Raw genomic sequence first — 17,772 nt, forward strand, 5'->3', positions numbered from 1 at the left:
TGTACTCATAAGGAACAACACTGGAGATGGAAAAGAAATATGGGGACTTTGCTCCACTTATACCTTCTCCAGAAAAGTAACCCACCCCGCTTGTCTGGATATTAGACTCTTACAATGCCACTTTCCTGTTATTATTATGTTTTCCCTCTATTATATCTTTATTTGTTTTAGCAAAAAACTTTGTCTGTAAGCTCCTGGCACTGGGCTAGGGGGGATCTGTCTTTCTTTCCTGATAGTATTTTGCCAAGGACACTGAGCATTGAAGGTTCTGTATGGATAATAATCATTGTTACCTGTTGACTCGTACTCCATATTTGCTCTCATCGATGGCCAGGGCTTTGGTCATTGCAATTATAGCGCCCTGCAAGAGAAATGCACAACAAGTAGGGTTGCCAACTGTCCAGAAATGGCTTGGCCTCCTCTTATGCCTTTAACTACACTCTGATGTGAATAAAGAGAAGGGGTTTTAATGATATGGATTTAAATAATGCCTACAATCCAAGTGTACTAAGGGGCAACCCATTGTTCTCAAAGCCTGTTGGCAACCCTTGGTGAATACACAATACAGGAGATACCAATGTACAGTGCCTTTCAGTACTCTAGTCTTGATCTTGGCAGCCTAGTGAAGACAGGATGGAGGGGCAGACCTTCTCATCCCTCAATGTCGACTTTCAGCACCTGAGACAGCACCATCTCTACAAAGCTCTGCTCTCTCTGGACAAGAGTCTCTGGGTAAAAATGAAAGCAGTAAGAAATTAAAGTGATCTTACGGTGGGGGTCTGCCATAGACCACAAGCCAGGCAGAGGACTTTTCTTGCTGGCAACTTCATTATCCAGAAAGTGGAGAGGGAAACAAGGGGATCTGCTATCTTGGACTTGATTCTCATCAACAGGTAGGAACTGGTTGATGAGGTGATGAGTAGTGGGCACCCTGAGTAATAGTGAAAGCTGTACATAGCCAGACATATAGGCTGGACTTCAGGAAAGCAAATTTCAACAAACTGAAAGTTATGCTGGGTAGAATCCCATGGTCAGAAATACTTAAGGAGAAAGGAGTTCAAGAGGGGTGGGAGTTTCTTAAAAGCAAAATATTGAAGGCAAAATGACAAACAATTCCTATAAGGGGGGAAAATTTCAGGAGCCTAAAGAAGCCAAGGTAGCTCCATAAACAGCTTTCTAAGGACTTGAGAAATTTAAAAAAACCTTGTTTAGGGGATGGAAGGAGGGCCTTATAACCAAGCACAAGTATAAACAAATAACCATTGTTTGTAGAGAGTTAGGAAAGTTAAAGCTCAATATGAGCTTAGGCTAGTGAGAGATGCTAAAAACTAAAAAAGGGTTCTTTTCTTATGTTCAAAGTAAGAAAAAGAGCAAGGACATTGTAGGCCCATTGCTGGGACAGGAAAGTGAAATTGTAACAGGTGATGAAGAAAGGGCAGAACTGTGCAATTCCTACTTTTCCTCAGTCTTCTCTCGCAAGGGAAACGGAGCTCAACATGGCAAAAACAGAATAAATGATGAGGGAAGGGAGTTGCTGCCTAGGATTGGTTTAGGGGTAGAACATAAACACCTAGTTTCTTTAAATGAAACTAAGTCCTTGGGGGAAGATGAACTGCATCAAAGGGTACTAAAAGAACTCATGGATGTAATTTCTGAGCCTCTGTCCATTATTTTTGAGAATTCTTGGAGAACAGATGAGGTGCCAGAATATGTTGTCCCCATCTTCAAGAAGGGGGGAAAGGTGGATCCGGGTAACTACCGAGCTGTCAGTTTGATGTCTATACCAGGAAAAGTTTTAAAACAAATCATCAAACAGTCGGTCCTTGAGCATTTAGAAAGGATGGCTATGACTACTAAGAGCCAGCATGGATTTCCCAAGAACAAGTCATGTCAGACTAACCTTATCCCTTTTCTTTACTTTTTAGAAAGTTACTACTTTGCTGGATCAGGGGAATGCTGTAGACACAGTTTATCTTGATTTCAGTAGGGGGTTTGATAAGATCCCATGCTTCCCATAGCATGGAGGGAAATGACATCACCTTGTAAATAACATTTCCTTGAAGCCTCTATTTAAGGGACAGGGCATTTCAGTTTCTCTAGATGGTTTGGAACCCTACCTGAGGTTCTCAAGGGAAGGGTGAAAGATGCAGGATGTTTTTGCCTTTGAGGTTTAAGTGAGCTTTTTTTCAATCTGGTAATGAGAAGTAAGCAAACGGATGGGACATTTTATAAAACCTTTACCGCTTACAGACAAGTTTTAAACTCATGTATGAGAACAGAAAGCAACTGATGACTGAACTGAAAGCAATTGACAACTGACCTGAAAAAAACCAACCTAGCCTCCTCCTGTGCATTCAGGAGCAACTTGATTTACAAGAGCCGGCAGGTGGAAATTTTCAAAGCACAGAGAATGGAGAAACTATCATGGCTATCGCCATGCTGTGCTAACCTTCCTCTGCCAATCAAGCTTCTATCAAAGGCTCAAGAGCAGAAGCATTAAGGGAGAAAACGTCAGGATTACCTGGCTTGATGAATACAATACACCATACTGCACCCCTAAGACACCAACAATACTGGCCATGTTGATGATGTTTCCTTTCGTTTCCCGTAAGTAGGGCAGTGCATACTGTACATAAAAGAGAAACAGAAACAGTGTGCCGGATCTCAAAACAGAAACTCATGAAGCTGCCGTAGCTTAGAATTGTCCACTGGCAAAGACACTTCCCAGCACAGCTAGCAGAAATCTTTGCGACTGGAGACGGAAGGGATGAACCCTTTGGGGGCAAAGCTGGTCCTCACCTGTGGAGCCATGTTCTGTTTTGGGCAGGAGAGAACTGACGGACACAGGTATAGCATCGCACCTCTGAGTGCCCTTCCAGGTTTTTTTTCCTACTGCAGTTTCGACTCTGGATGAAGCCAGCTGCCCCCAGGGAAGAGGGGAACTCCTTAGAAGTTAGAAACACCCACCTTGGATGCTAAGAAACAGCTCACAGCATTGAGTTCCATGCTGTTGCGGAAGTCTTGGGCACACATTTCATCTATCGTTCCCAAATGACCTGTTTGCGAGAGGATTTAAGACGGAAGTGGGTTTCCCAGAGGCAAGAGACACAAACAGCAAGAGGGCCCCACCCCTGGAACATGCTGATGGATGTCACACTTTGTTTTGTCTTTGAAGTAATACTTGCTTGGTGTGAAACCACAAGGCAATGTCATCAGATTGTCCGGATGTAAGAGCAGCCCTACTAAGCCTGTGGCCAAGATTTTTTTTTTAATTTGGGAAGCCTTTTAAAAAGTCGGGGGGGCACTGAAATAAAAATAAAATTTAAAAATTCACATGGGGTGATTTCCCACAAGTGCTGCTCCGCGCTCACTCTTCTCTTTGGCCCGATAGTACGTGTCAATTTCACACAAGCTGCTGCGCGGCTGCATTTTGCCCCGCAGCTTCGTGCGATTTTCCCCGCGTCTACTCAATCCTGTTTTTTGAGGACTGAGTAGACATGGGGGAAATCGCACAAAGCTGCGGGGCAAAATGTGGGCGCACAGCAGCTTGTGTGAAATTGACAAGTGCCATCGGGGCAAAAGGGTGAGCGCAGAGCAGCGCTTGTGGGAAATCACCCATAGACTGAGCTAAAAAAAAATATCCCTCATGTAAGGGGGGGGAGGCCACCCATTCCTGCACTCCAAGCTGTGAATTCACAGCTTGGAGTGCAGGGGTGCACAATCCCTGCTTCTCCCCCAAAGCATTTAAAGGGACAGATTCACCGCTTGGAGTGCAGGTGCACAGCCTCCCCCCCTTCTTCCCAAATGTCGGGGGGGTTGGCAGGAAGTTGGAGGGGCTGGGCCCCAGGAGGCCCCACTGTAGCTACAGGCCTGAGCCCTCCTGGGTCTGACTAGTGGTCCCAGAGACTCTTTAACACAGAGGCAAAACATACACCTCGGATGGCCCAAGCTTCTCCTTGTTACTGCCCTGGGGTTGCCAGCCTACAAGCTGGGCCCCGGAGATCTCCCAGGCTACAAAGATCCATTCCTGAAATGCCTGCTTTGGAAGGCGGGGTCTGTGGCATTATACCCCACCTGGGTCCTTCTCCTCCCCAAACACTGCTGTCCCCAGGTGCCACCCCTAAGTCTCCAGGAATTCCCCAGCCCAGAGTTGGCAACTTTAGATAGTCCCCCTATTACTGATCCTCTGAGGGTTATGGGCCCTGGATATGAAGGTTTCTTTTCACCATGGTAGCTAATGGGCAATGATGGACCTGTTCCCCATCAGTCCTATTCCTGTACCAAAATTAGAACACCTACATGACCCAAGGCACCTTGGTGAAACAAAGTCTTATAGTCCCACTATCTGCGTCCAACTCGTGACACAATACCTTGCATTTATCCCTGGTTATAACAGCATCTGTTTATCCCGGGACAAGTGTGGGGCAAAACTGGGGTGACCTCAGTGTAATGTGGAAACAAAAAATACTCCGAGATAATTACAGGGGTGAACTCGTGTGTAGTGTAGAATGTAAGTTCAGGGACAGGGTAGAACCAGGATTTAAGGTCTAGTGTGGATAGGACTGTACTTAAGCCCCGAGTTATTATTTTTAATGTGTGCCCACCTGATTCTAAGGGCATGGGATATAAAGTGTGCCGTGGCCAGAGATACACTTCAGTCATTACCAGCCAAAAGATAATGGCAGGTGGAAATCACGCGAGAAGCAGGGAAACCTGCTCAAGAAAAGCAATATGAAATTGGCTCTCATAGAAGCATACAGATGGCAACTAAATAGAAAATTAAATCAAATTAAAATTCCTGCTCTGCCACGAGGGGCAGTTAATACCCTCACAGCGACCTGACAATTCTACAAGGGGTAAGGCATTTGCTCTAGCCAGGAAGAATAGTTGGTGGATGTGGTGGGACAGTTAAAAAAGTAAAAGAATGCGTCAAAACAAGAAAAAGAGGGGATGAAAGACCCCAAAAGAGAGGAACAACATCTCTTGGTGTCTGGATTAATAGCTTCCCATTCTCATTTCCTCAGCAAATCGAGAGCATTCTTTCTAATCTCAGAATAGCAGCTAAGTTTACTTTTGTTCCTTCCAAGACACAGTTAAGATGAGCAGAACACGTGTTGGAAGCTGCAACGTGGAACCCAAGGTAACAATACAAGCGCACTTCGTCAATCAAGTGCCCATTGCTTGTCCAAGACTGACTGACATTCCTAGGAGTTCTCGCTTTCTGAAAGACCAAGATCTTTGATTTACTGTAGTTAATAACCAGCTGATTCTCCTGACAATATTTTGCCATAGTGCAAAGTTTCACCCATACTCTTGTACAGGTTAGTAGTGCAGCGTCATCTGCAAACAATAAAATCGGCAGGTGACAACTATGCACTTCAAAAGGATGGAAGTTTCTATGTTTTAGCTTAAGAGGGAGGTCATGTAGATATAAATTTAAAAGATCAGGGGCCAAAATACAGCCCTGTAGGATGCCTTTAGTCACTGGGATTAGGTTGGAGTAGTTTCCAGTAGTGGGGCATCTAACCTTAACAAAGGATGTAGAAAAGAATGATTTAATCAGAAATAACAGTCTTGGTGGCATGTGCAGCTGTTCCAATATGTTCCAGAGATGTGGGCAAGAGATTGAATCAAATGCAGCACACATATCAATAGAACAGCAGGAAATTGAGTCAAATGCGGCACACAGATCATTAAAAGCTGTTCCAAAAGCTTCGTATAAACATGTTGTGTTATTAGGCTACTGTAATTGCTTTAGTTTCTTTGTAAACCACCGCCTGGAAAGCTATACTTCCTCGAACTCTTCTTTGAACAAGTCCATCCTGGCTTCTGAAATAGCAGGCAAAACCCTCACATCCAGACACAAACCTCCAGGGATTCTTCCCAGGCCCCAAAAGTTTGAATGTCACTCACCAGTTCCAGCGTTGTTCACCAGGCAGTCCAGGCATCCGTAACGTTCCACGGTTACCAAAATCATCCTCTGCAGGAACAAAGATGAAGAGACATCTAAGGCAGGGCAAGGACAGAAACAGAACTGAGAATGCTGCCATTCCAGGGTAGTTGCAAGCGGTCATTACCTATTTGGGACTGCACCTGTTCCGGGTCTTGGAAGCAGGACAGAGAAGGATGGGCAGCAAAGGAGCCTGGGGGAAGACAGCAGAGGAGCAACCAAAGAAGCGGGCTCCCTTGTGGGTTGGGGAACAAGGCCTGATCCAGCCTGGAGAGAAGGTTGCTCAGGCTTTTGAGTGTTCCAGGTCCTTTGAACCATGAGCAGCCTCCTGTCAAAATATAGCAATGTCTTGTGTACAGAGGAAAGAAGATCCTGCAGGGGGCAGCAAGTTCTAGCTAGAGAGGACTGCAGGGGGAAGTGCCTTCTTTCTAAAGGGGCTTCTCTTTGTCTGTCTGCAGAATGGTCTTCTTAGGCTTTCCTCCTGAAACTGTCTAGAATTCTCTGTCTTTCACCTAGCAGGGCAGCTAGGGTCACATCTTCTGTTTCCTATCCACTTTGTTAGATCCATGAATAAATCCTTCTTTACTCTTAATCAGTTCAGTGTCCCGACTGCTGTATAAGCACTCTACTATAACACCTCCAGCCTGACTGAGCCCAGAGTCAAGGAGGCAATGTTTGTGCTCAGCTTCTGAGCCTCGCCTGTTTCCAGACTCCAGGGCATGCTGTAACTGTGAGGAGGACTAGAAGCTTAAAGCTGATGGAGAAATTAAGTGGAACCCCGGGGCAAGGACTTAAGCAGAGGAGAGACACATGACAACATAGGTGATAAAGATAGTCTGAATTTATGACAGAGGACCAATAAATCAAGGGGAAAGGCCCAGAAGAACAGTGTTAAGGCCATTCAGACAACTGAGAATTAGAATATAGAGTATGGTTTTACTAGTAATTTCAGAGATGAAAGGACATTTCTCGGAGATGCTGAAGAAGAACCCCCAAAGAAGCATCACTTGGCACCCAGTTTTAGCCTACCTTGATGTCTGACTCCTTGCGAACATCACAGACCTGGTAGCAGGCTTGCCCTGGGCACCCAGAAGCCTGCAGGTCCCTCTGAATCGCTCGCCCCTGTTCCGCTGCAAGGGGGAAGAACAGAACAGTTGTCAGCAGGAAAAACCTTCCAACCCTGCCTTTTTTGTGCAGCCTCTGCAGCTTATCCCTCCCTCTTCCTTTCCATGTCTGCTAAACGAAGACGGTTGCTCCTCTCTCTTGGTTGTCTTCTCCATGGGGAGAAAGGCAAGCAAAAAGGCCTGCAAACTAAACAAATGCATTTGTTTTATTTGGGAAACACACTCTTTGGGCTTGCAAGTCCCATCAGGAACAGGGGAAGACAAGGGACTTGATGACTGGCTAGTGTACAGATCATCCACAGCCAAAAAATATCTGAAGATCCCACTTTCCATCATGTGCATGTTTCTCTCACTGCCTTCGCAACATTCTACTCAAGGGTGAATACAGGGGTAGTTTCGTAGAAAAAGAGCTAGGGGAACTCATTAGCATAACTCATTACAGCTTATCCCTCCCTCTTCCTTTCCATGTCTGCTAAACGAAGACGGTTGCTCCTCTCTCTTGGTTGTCTTCTCCATGGGGAGAAAGGCAAGCAAAAAGGCCTGCAAACAAATACATTTGTTTTATTTGGGAAACAAACTCTTTGGGCTTGCAAGTCCCATCAGGAACAGGGGAACACGAGGGACTTGATGACTGACTAGTGTACAGATCATCCACAGCCAAAAAAGATCTGATGATCCCACTTTTCATCATGTTTCTCTCACTGCCTTTGCGACATTCTACTCAAGGGTGAATATAACTTAAATTCCTCACCTGAAGAAGCTCCGCCCATGATCCAGCTTACTTTCAGCTCTGATTCTACTACCCTAAACCTCATATTTTCTTCATATTTGCTAACCTGAGGTACTGGAAGCAAGGGAGTCAGGGGTCGGACACAGGGATCCTACCTCCCCTGTGCTGAAAGATCTGCACTGGCTACCCATCAGTTGCTGGCAAGACAATCTGTTCACAGTCCTGGTTCTTGGCTTTACAGCTGTCAATGGTTTGGGGTTGGGGTCCTTGAAGAATGCCTTCATTCCATATTGTCCATCCATTCCCCCCAGTGAAGCTCTGCCTCTGAAGCCCTGCCCTGTATGCCTACAAAAGTAATGTCGGTGATTGTGAGGCCCCCTCCTCCTGCTGAGACCCCTCAATCTTATTCCCCAATCTCCTATTGCATGTTCTGAATGGCACTCCCTCGAAAGCCTAAGCCCCCATAAATGAATTTCAATATACCCAGTCTGCCGTGACCAAGGTAAATTCTATCACCCTGCCTCCGGAGGCAGGGTGCCACTGGAATGCATGAAGCATTTATGTTCCTCCAGCTCCAAGGGATACGTCATCAAGGCAATATGAATCATTTCTGGCTATAGACAGCTGGGCAACTTTAAAGTATCACCTATCAAACACAGCCATCGGTAAAGACAGCCTAACATACATCCACCGGGGATGAGCCATCAGGATCAAACCGTCATTCGAGCTTGGCCCTTTATCATTATGCTAAAAAACATCCAATGATTGGCCCATCTTGGAATGTCAGGTATTTCCCTACTAATCTTCCCACCAGACCTTGACAGCAGTCATCTTCAAATTGCCCAAATTCAATCCTCATATCATGGGCCCATCTTAACCCTGGGCAAGTGAGGTCCCATGTCCAGCTATGGGACCCTTTCCCATAAAATGACCATCCCTAGTCGGTGGAAGCTGTGTCAGGTCCTCATTCTACCTGGATACACACACACCCCCACAACCTCTTTGCAGGCTCCTCTTCTCAATACTCTGCCGCCTTGGACTTCTGCTGCATGGACTTCCCAATATCCTCCACTTCTCACCCACCTTGGATCAGGTCCTATTGCCCATCTGAACACCCTCCCTTCCCTCTCCTTGCCTCTTCTCTCAACCTTACTTGTAGTGAACAGGCAAGGGTGTATTGGGAAGGAGTGAGTAGCTTACTCATGATTTAAAGGGTTTGTTGTTTCAGTTTGTTCTTAGTAAATAAATATTTCGTTGAGTTTTAATCAGTGAGTCACTGTCCGTTTTCTCGTAGGAATCTTGCTCTGGAACAAAACCTCTATATGGATAGATAGAAGATCCCTTGTTTGCCCTTCTGGAGACCCCTTTAAGAGCTCAGTCCCCCTCTCTGGGTCCCTTTCAAGTAACACGATGAGCAGAGAAAGGGGCTTTTGCAGTGGGGGTACCTGACCCAATATGGAAGAAAGGTGGCCTGGTATAGCCCAGTCTCATCAGATCTCGGAAGCTAAGAGCAGGGCTGGTACTGGATCTCTGTCGAGGTGGCAAATACACATTTTAAACAAACCAGGGGGACCTGTCATGAGGGAGGGGAGTAGGAAAGGTGCTCCAAACTCACCTTCGGAGCCTCGTGAACAGAAGACCACATTGGCTCCTTGGCGAACTGGAGGGCAAAGAGAGAAAGGAACACAAGGCAAAACTCAGAGGGGCTTGGCTCACTCACAGATGCACAGCACGGGATTAACTTATTTGTTTAAAAGACTCAATTCCTGCCTCCCTCATACCCCCACTTAGGTCCTCAAACAACCTCAGAACACTTCGGGGTGGGGGGAGAGTTGTTTTCTGTCTCAGGAGGGGCAGCCTTCTGCAGGCAGATCTTGTCCAGAACAAACTCTCTCTGATGATGGAAGCAGGCGACACCCCCCCAGCCCTACAGACAAAAGATCTCATGTTTGCCCTTCTGGAGACCCCTTCTGGGTCCCTTTCAGGGAACATGATGAGCAGAGAAGGGGGCTTTTGCAGTGGGGGTACCGGACCCAATATGGAGGAAAGGTGGTCTCGTACAGCCCAGTCTCGTACAGCCCAGGCCTGGTACTGGATCTCTGTCGAGGTGGCAAAGACCAATACAATCCTTAGGGTAGAAGTCTCCAGGCTTTCGAGAGGCAAAGCTCCCTGAATCGTCAGATATCTGACTCTGTAAACTCAGATATACCTTGGAAATCTTGTTTCTCTTTCAGGTGATTCTGGGCTCAGATCTCACTGCGCCAGAGCCCTGAGATCCAGTCTTACTCTGGAAATATGGGACACCCAATGCCTCCCGCCACAGACTCACAAGACCAACAAAATTCTTAGGGTAGAAGTCTCCAGGCTTTTGAGAGGCAAAGCTCCCTGAATCGTCAGATATCTGACTCTGTAAACTCAGATATACCCTGGAAATCTTGTTTCTCTTTGAGGTGCTTCTGGGCTCAAATCTCGCTGCGCCAGAGCCCAGAGACCCAGTCTTACTCTGGAAATACGGGACACCCAATGCCTCCCGCCACAGACTCACAGTCCTCGTATCAGTCAGATTGCCACCTCATATTCTGGCCACCTCCTTCGAGAGCTTTACAACGGGTTAAAATGCAACAGCTGCAGCTTCACCAGCTATGAAAATAGGCATCGCCTACCCCTTCCTAGAATCTGAACCACAGCTGATGCATATTGTTCTTGTAACCTGTTTTCCATGCAAGGAATCAGTTTTGGAACACACACACACATATATAAGCTATAATTTCCTATTACTTTTGGTAACACTAGGGAGAGTCTTGTGGGACATCAAAAGGAAATGAAAAGTCTCTAGTCCACAAGATCCTGTGTCAGAAAGTACTACTTCATGAATCCTTTTATTTGCAGGAGAGACAAAATGCCTCCGAGGAAATAAAGGAGACATTTCCCTCCATCCCTCCCAATTTCTCTCCATCCCAGATTAGAGATGTAGGGAGCAAGACCTCCTAAATCATTCAGGCAGGCTCCACCCCAGCCCCCGTGGGCAGAACAGGCCCACTCCTCCATACCCACTTCTCCCCATTCTCACCAAATTCTCTCACGATGGCCAGACCAATCCCTTCAGTGCCACCATTCACAATCACCACCTTGCCCGGGTAACGCAGACAAGTTGCCATGCCAGCTGTTTGCCTCTGTTTCTCTGAATGACTAATATCCACGTAGAGCTTTGCCTATATAGGCTCTTGGGTGGAGCAGTGCCGCTACTTAATTGGTTGGGAGGAGTGTGTCCATGGCTAGTCTACTCACTGTGGGTTGTGAGCATGAGGATTAGTCCTTTCTGAACTGGGAGAAGAATAATGGGGAGGGGGGGCTTTTCAGAAGCTCCCCTGTTTGCTCCAAGGGATGGCTTCTTTGCTGAAAGCCCTAAACTGTGGAAGCAGTAGTCAGGAGCTCTGAAAGAAGCAAGTCTCCTTGGATTCCCATTCATGACCTTGATGCTGAGGATATTTCTTGTAATATGGGGGGAATGGACCTCCTCCCACCCATTCCCTCTTCACCAAAACCACTTCCTCATGAAAATGTGCATGCCCATACCCCACCTCTTTACATTCAGCCTCATTTCTTCTCATCTGGGCCCTCTGTCCTAGCCTCAGGGTGAGAGTTGCCAGGTCACCAGGTCCAACCAGCGGAGGAATTGAGGGGGCAGTTACCAGGAGTGTGAAGGAGGCCCAGACTACATCATCAGTTACGTAGTGACATCACTTCCAGCATATACCAGAAGTGACATCATCACACTGGGATGTCCCGGTGACCCTCCCGTAAAATGGCTTCTACCATGGAGTTTTTTCCCCTAAATACCAGAGCACCACCCAGACATTGCCAACATGATGACGTCACTTCCAGTGAATGCCAGAAGTAATATTGCCACATTGCTGGAGACATAGCCTGGTCCTTCTTCCTGCTCCTGGTAAGTCCCCCTGCCAGCCAGCTAATTGGCGGCAGGGGGTGGGGCCTGTGGCAGAGGATGTCCCGCCTCCAGAAAGAGGCTGGCAACCCTACTCAGGGTAGGAGTGTGGCTTTCAGAACTTTGCTTCACCTTGGCCTGGAGAGAGCGTGGCTGCAAGAGAGATTCTGCAAGAAAGCAGTTTGATTCAAGTCCAGGAGCACCTTACAGAGAGAGTGTGTGTCTGGATGTTTACACTGATTACTTTGATCCAGAGCTATTTTTGGGCAGGAACGCACAGGAACGGAGTTCCAGCTGGCTCCCAAGTTGGCCACGCCCAGCAGGAACTCATTAGCATAATAGGCCACACCCAACAGCAGAAACTCATTAGGATTGGCTACATTAGGGGTGTGTGGCCTAACATGCAAAGGAATTCCTGCTACAAAAAAAGGCCCTGGGTTTTGACAACAAACAAGGTAAACAGAATAACAAGCAAAAGGTGGGTGTGGCTGGATAACCACACTTCTGGTAACATGTGGGTGTGGCCTAATGTGCTAATGAGCTGTGCTGTCAGGGGTGTGGCCCAATACGCTAATGGATCCCTGCTGTTGGGTGTGGCCTTTTATGCTAATGAGTACCTGCTGGGCTTTTTCTACAAAAAGAGCCCTGCTTTGATCCATTATGGTCTGAATGATGAGACAGACTGGTTGTGTGTTTCTCGAAAAAACAGCTGAGTCATTCAGCAGGCTCTGCCCATTGACTTGCCAGTATGAGGAATGATGCAACTTCTCTAGTAGTGTGACAATGAGTATCTATTGCATCATCTTCCACCTTCTCACTGCCTTATAGAACTGTGGCGTATTTTGCTTCCTGTGTGTGGATATAAATACCACAGAGCTATGATTAATTCTGACCTTGCTGACAGAAATAAACATTGGTCCTAATTTATTCCAACAATGAAGTTAGAATTATCTAGTTAATAAACTGGCCCTTCTTTTTGTGTGTGTAATTCAGATCAATCATTTGGGGGGGGAGGACATTTTTGATTTTTTTGGCCTTGGCTCCTGCCTGGTGGAAGGAACTCTCTACCTGGTGACATCCGTGCCCTGTGGGACCTTGTACAGTTCTGCAAGGCATGCAAAACAGAGATGTTCCTCCGGACCTATGGCTGAGGTCAGAAATGGCCTCAGTTGTACCCATGATCCACCCCCACCCCCATGGAAAGGAGAGAGACATACTGAATACCATCAGTGATTCAGACTGGATTTTAATGGGTTGATTCTGTAAACTGATTCATATATATATCCCTTATAAATAAAAGCCGAATGGTGGTGGCACTTCTCTAGAACATTCCACACGCTCCAAAATCAGTTTGCTCTCTGATCTGTCATTCAGAGGGTCTCCCTATCCACTGGCTGCTTTGCCTGAGTCCTGCCTCCAACATTCTAAACAGTTTGCTTTTCCTCTCCCCCCCATAGCCAGTCAGAACACAGAAGTTATTTGCATATGCAGCCTCATTGGCTGTCCAGCGCTGTCCGAAGATGTTTCCGTGGTCATGTGGCCGGCATGACTAAATACCAAGGTGCATGGAACGCTGTTACCTTCCCACTGAAGTGGTACCTATTTATCTACTTGCAATTTCTTGCTTTCAAACTGCTAGATTGGCAAGAGCTGGAACTAGATACAGGAGCTCACTCCGTCATGCGGCAACTCGGGTCTCGAACTGCTGAACTACCGACCTTCCACAGCCTGCAGTTCAGCGTCTTAACCACTTGAGCCACCGCAGCTCCTTATTATTATTATTATTAGGCTATTGTAATTTCTTTAGTTTCACTGTAAACAGCTGCCTGGAACGTTATACTTCCTTGAACCCATTATTGAGCAAGGCCATTCTGGCTTTTGAATAATAAGGAAATGCCTTCACATCCAGACACATGCGTCCCATTGATTCTTCCCGGCCACAAAAGTTTGAACGTCACTCACCAGTTCCCACATTGTTCACCAGGCAGTCCAGACATCCGTAACGTTCTACAGTTACCGAAATCAGCCTCTGCAGGAACAAAGATGAAGACGCATCTAAGGCAGGGCAAGGATTAACAACAGAATCGAGAATGCTGCCATTCCAGAGCTGCAAGCGACCATCACCTACTCTGGGCTGCACCTGTTCCAGGTGCTGGGAGCAAGACAGAGAAGGGTGGGCAGCAAAGGAGCCTGGGGGGGGGGAGGAGAGGGGCAACCAGAGAAGAGGGCTCCTGTGTGGGTTGGGGGACGAGGCCTGATCCAGACTGGGGAGGGGGTCGCTCAGGCATTTGGTGGTTGAGGGTTTTTGAACCCTGAGCTGCCTCCTGTCGGAATACACCAGTGTCTTGTGTACAAGGAAGAGGAGGAAGGAAGATCCTGCAGAGGACAGCAAGTTCTAGCTAGAGAGGACGGAAGGGGGAAGGAGCCTTCTTTCCAAAGGGGCTTCTCTTTGTCTGTCTGCAGAATGCTGGACTAGTTCCAGTGGCTTGTTTGGTTTTGTTAAGCTAGCTGCCTTGGCAGGTCTGTGAAAATGTTTTCTTTTAATGTTTTTAATGCTTACTTTGATAAGCTGCCGAGCATGCTCTAATTGGCTTGGTTTTGAGATCGCAATCGGCAAGGCATAGAGGTTTATTCTTACCTTGCTCTACAGTTCTTGGCTACACTTTGTTTTTTTATTCAATGTTAACAGTTTATTTTCTATAGTTATTATCACCTCTTCCTCAGCTGGCGGTCTGGTTGAGTTGGGAGTTGTCAAGCTCTCCGTTCTGCTGGTTGGACTGATTTTGCCATTTGTCTTATGAACTTTCAGTTTTTATAGACAGAACGTTTGCAACAAACTGAGCACGAAACTGTTCTCTATTATGGTGAGGAAAAGAAATCGCCCTTCTGAGGAATTTCCAGCACCTCAAAGAAAGCAAAGCAGAACGGATGACATCTCAGATATCAGTTCTCCCACATTTTGCTGCAGTCACTGCTTACCTTTGCTACTTAAGCTGATTCCAGTGTTATTGAGACTAAAACAGAGGTCATTTCGGGGGGGGATCGCGGTTCCCCCGGGTGAGGTGCAGGGGGGCGGGGCACATGACGAAGCCCCGCCCACTGCTTTCGGCCGCCCCACTTCCGGCCCTCATTCAGCCAGGAGGAGGCAGGAGAAGAGGGAGGGTAAATTGCTTCCTCCCCGCCTCTCCCCACCCCTTCTTCAACACCCAAGTAACCGGAAAAAGAGTCCTCTAAAGAACAATATGTAAGGATTTGCTCCAAGGACTTCGAATTTTTGGCTTCTCAAATACTCCTAATAGCTCAGACTGTGAGTAAAGGGGCTTCTCTTTGTCTGTCTGCAGAATGGTCCTTCTGAAACAGTCTAGAACTCTCTGAGGAATTTCAAACAGATGATATAATCTGGAAGATGAACGGTTCCCAAACGGTTTCTGGTCTGTCATTGTAATTTCACACACAAATGCTTCTGTCCCATTTAGGAAATGGGGCTGAAGCGTTTTACCTGTCAACTGCTTCCAAGTAGTCTTCAGTTTCCTCTCCCAGTTCCGATGTGCTTCTTCCCACCATTTTTTGCCCACGCGGGCGATGTCCGGGTTGTTGGTTTTTTAAATCGTTGCTTTATAGCGCTATAACGGTATAACGCTATAACGCGACAGCATTATATCAACCCCATCGGAATGCCTGGAGTGTTGTGTTGTAGCATTATAGCGCTATAACAAAGCGAACGTAGGCAGGGCTGAGAGAGTTCTGAGAGAACTGTGACTGGCCCAGGATCACCCAGCTGGCTTCATCTGGAGGAATGGGGAATCAAACCCAGTTCTCCAGATTACAGTCCATCACTCTTAACAACTACACCAAACATAAGAAAGAGTCTTGTGGCAGGTCATAGGTAAATGGAAAGCCTATAGTCCATGAGACCATAGAACAGAAGGTATTACTACATGAGTCCTTTTTTTGGTTTCAGGACAGACAAAAATGTCTCTGAGGACCTAAAGGGGACATTTCCCTCCCTCCCAATCTACATGAGTCCTTTTTTTGGTTTCAGGACAGACAAAAATGTCTCTGAGGACCTAAAGGGGACATTTCCCTCCCTCCCAATCTCTCTCCATCCCAGATTAGAGATGGAGGGAACAAGACTTCCTAAGCGTTCCTAGCAGTATTGACCCCCAGCCCCTGTGGGCAGAAAATGCCCACTCCTCAATACCCACTTTTCTTCATTCTCGCCAAATTCTCTCACGATGGCCAGACCAATCCCTTGGGTACCACCAGTCACGATCACCACCTTGCCCGGGTAACACAGCCAAATTGCCATGCCAGCTGTTTGCCTCTGTTTCTCTGAATGACTAATATCCACGTAGAGCTTTGCCTATATAGGCTCTTGGGTGGAGCAGTGCAGCTACTTAATTGGTTGGGAGGAGTGTCCATGGCTAGTCTGCTCACTGTGGGTTGTGGAGCATGAGGGTTGGTCCTTTCTGAACTGGGAGAAGAATAATGTGGTGGGAGAGCTTTTCAGAAGCTCCTCTGTTTGCTCCAAGGGATGGCTCGTTGTTGAAAGGCCTAAACTGAAGAAGCAGTAGACATGAGCTATGAAGGAAGCAAGTCTCCTTGGATTCCCATTCATGACCTTGATGCTGAGGATATTTCTTGTAATATGGGGGGAATGGACCTCCTCCCACCCATTCCCTCTTCACCAAAACCACTTCCTCAAGAAAATGTGCACCCCCATTCCATTCCCCATCTCTTTAAATTCAGCCTCATCTCTTCTCACCTGGGCCCTTTGTCCTAGCCTTGGGGTTACGGTTGCCAGGTCAGTGCTGGCAACCAGTGGGAAAAGGGGGAAAGTTATCAGGAGTGGGAAGGAGGCCCAGGCTATATCATCGGTTACATGGTGACATTCTTTCCAACATGCCAGAAGTGATATAATCACATTGGGACGTCCCAGTGGTATTTGGGAGAAAACTCTATGGTAAAATGGATTCTAACTTAAGAGTTTTTGCCTAAATGCCATAGCATTGCCCAGACATTGCCAACATGATGACATCACTTCCAGTAAATGCCAGAAGTAATATTGCCACATTGCTGGAGACATAGCTTGGGCCTTCTTTCAGCTTCTGGTAAGCAGGGGTTATTTCGTAGAAAAAGAAGTGCAGGAGCTCATTAGCACAACTCATTAGCATAACTTATTTGCATATGCCACACCCCCTGACATCACCGGAAGTGTGTCAGAAGGCGACACCCACCACTCAGGCTCCACTGGACTGTTTGGATTGCTAGCTATTGGGGGAGGGGGAATGTGCAGATCTGTCCTCACAGAGGAAGGAGAGCTTGTACCTGAATAACACTTGGTCTTAAAGGTGCCACTGAACTGTCTTGGACCGGGGGGCCGGGGGAGGGCTCTGCAGCTTATCTGGCTGCTTCTTGCTCTGACTGAGGGCTGCTGGGAGCAGGGGGTGGGGCTTGTTGCATGTGCCCGCCCCCTGGGCTCTTTACTGCCGGAGCTCCGCTCCTGTGCACTCCTGCAGGAAATGACCCCTGTTGGTAAGTCTCCCTGCTCAGGCAGATGATGTAACAGTGCGGCCTTCAGAACTTTGCTTCACCTTGGCCTGGAGGGAGCATGGCTGCAAGAAGGATTCTGCAAGAAAGCAGCTCGATTCAAGTCCAGGAGCACCTTAGAGAGTTTCTAGATTTTTACACTGAATACTTTGATCCCTTATGGTCTGAACAAAGGGACAGACTGGTTGTGTGTTTCTCAAAAAAAACAGCTGAGTCATTCAGCAGGCTCTGCCCATTGGCTAATAATGGTCCTGGATGATGCAACTTCTAGGGTTGCCAGCCCCCCAGTCTGGGCAGGGGTACCCCCACTTTTGCTGGCTCCTCTTTGTTTATTTATTTATTTATTTATTTTATTTCACTTATACCCCGCCCTCCCCGCAAGCGGGCTTCATGTATTGCCAAGACTCTATGGTAAACTCTATGTTAAATCTGGTCTCAAACCCTAGAGTTTTGGCCAAAAAATTAGAGCGTC

At 47.0% G+C, this 17,772-nt stretch overlaps 1 protein-coding gene across 1 annotated transcript in view; it reads right to left on the minus strand.

Annotated features, from left to right (window-relative positions):
* Positions 1-214: 214 nt before the first annotated feature.
* Positions 215-17,772, minus strand: part of LOC107125868 (17-beta-hydroxysteroid dehydrogenase 14-like) — a 36,041-nt gene continuing 18,483 nt past the window's right edge. The window contains exons 3-7 of the mRNA XM_015429332.1: positions 6,980-7,080; positions 5,914-5,980; positions 2,968-3,056; positions 2,522-2,626; positions 215-361 (exon numbers count right to left, since the gene is read on the minus strand). Coding sequence (XP_015284818.1) covers positions 290-361; positions 2,522-2,626; positions 2,968-3,056; positions 5,914-5,980; positions 6,980-7,080 — 434 coding nt within the window. The 3' untranslated portion in view covers positions 215-289. The remainder of the gene's footprint in view (positions 362-2,521; positions 2,627-2,967; positions 3,057-5,913; positions 5,981-6,979; positions 7,081-17,772) is intronic.

The sequence above is a fragment of the Gekko japonicus genome, unplaced genomic scaffold, assembly GCF_001447785.1.
Source record: "Gekko japonicus isolate JY-2015 unplaced genomic scaffold, Gekko_japonicus_V1.1 scaffold5715, whole genome shotgun sequence".
Lineage (NCBI taxonomy): Eukaryota > Metazoa > Chordata > Lepidosauria > Squamata > Gekkonidae > Gekko > Gekko japonicus.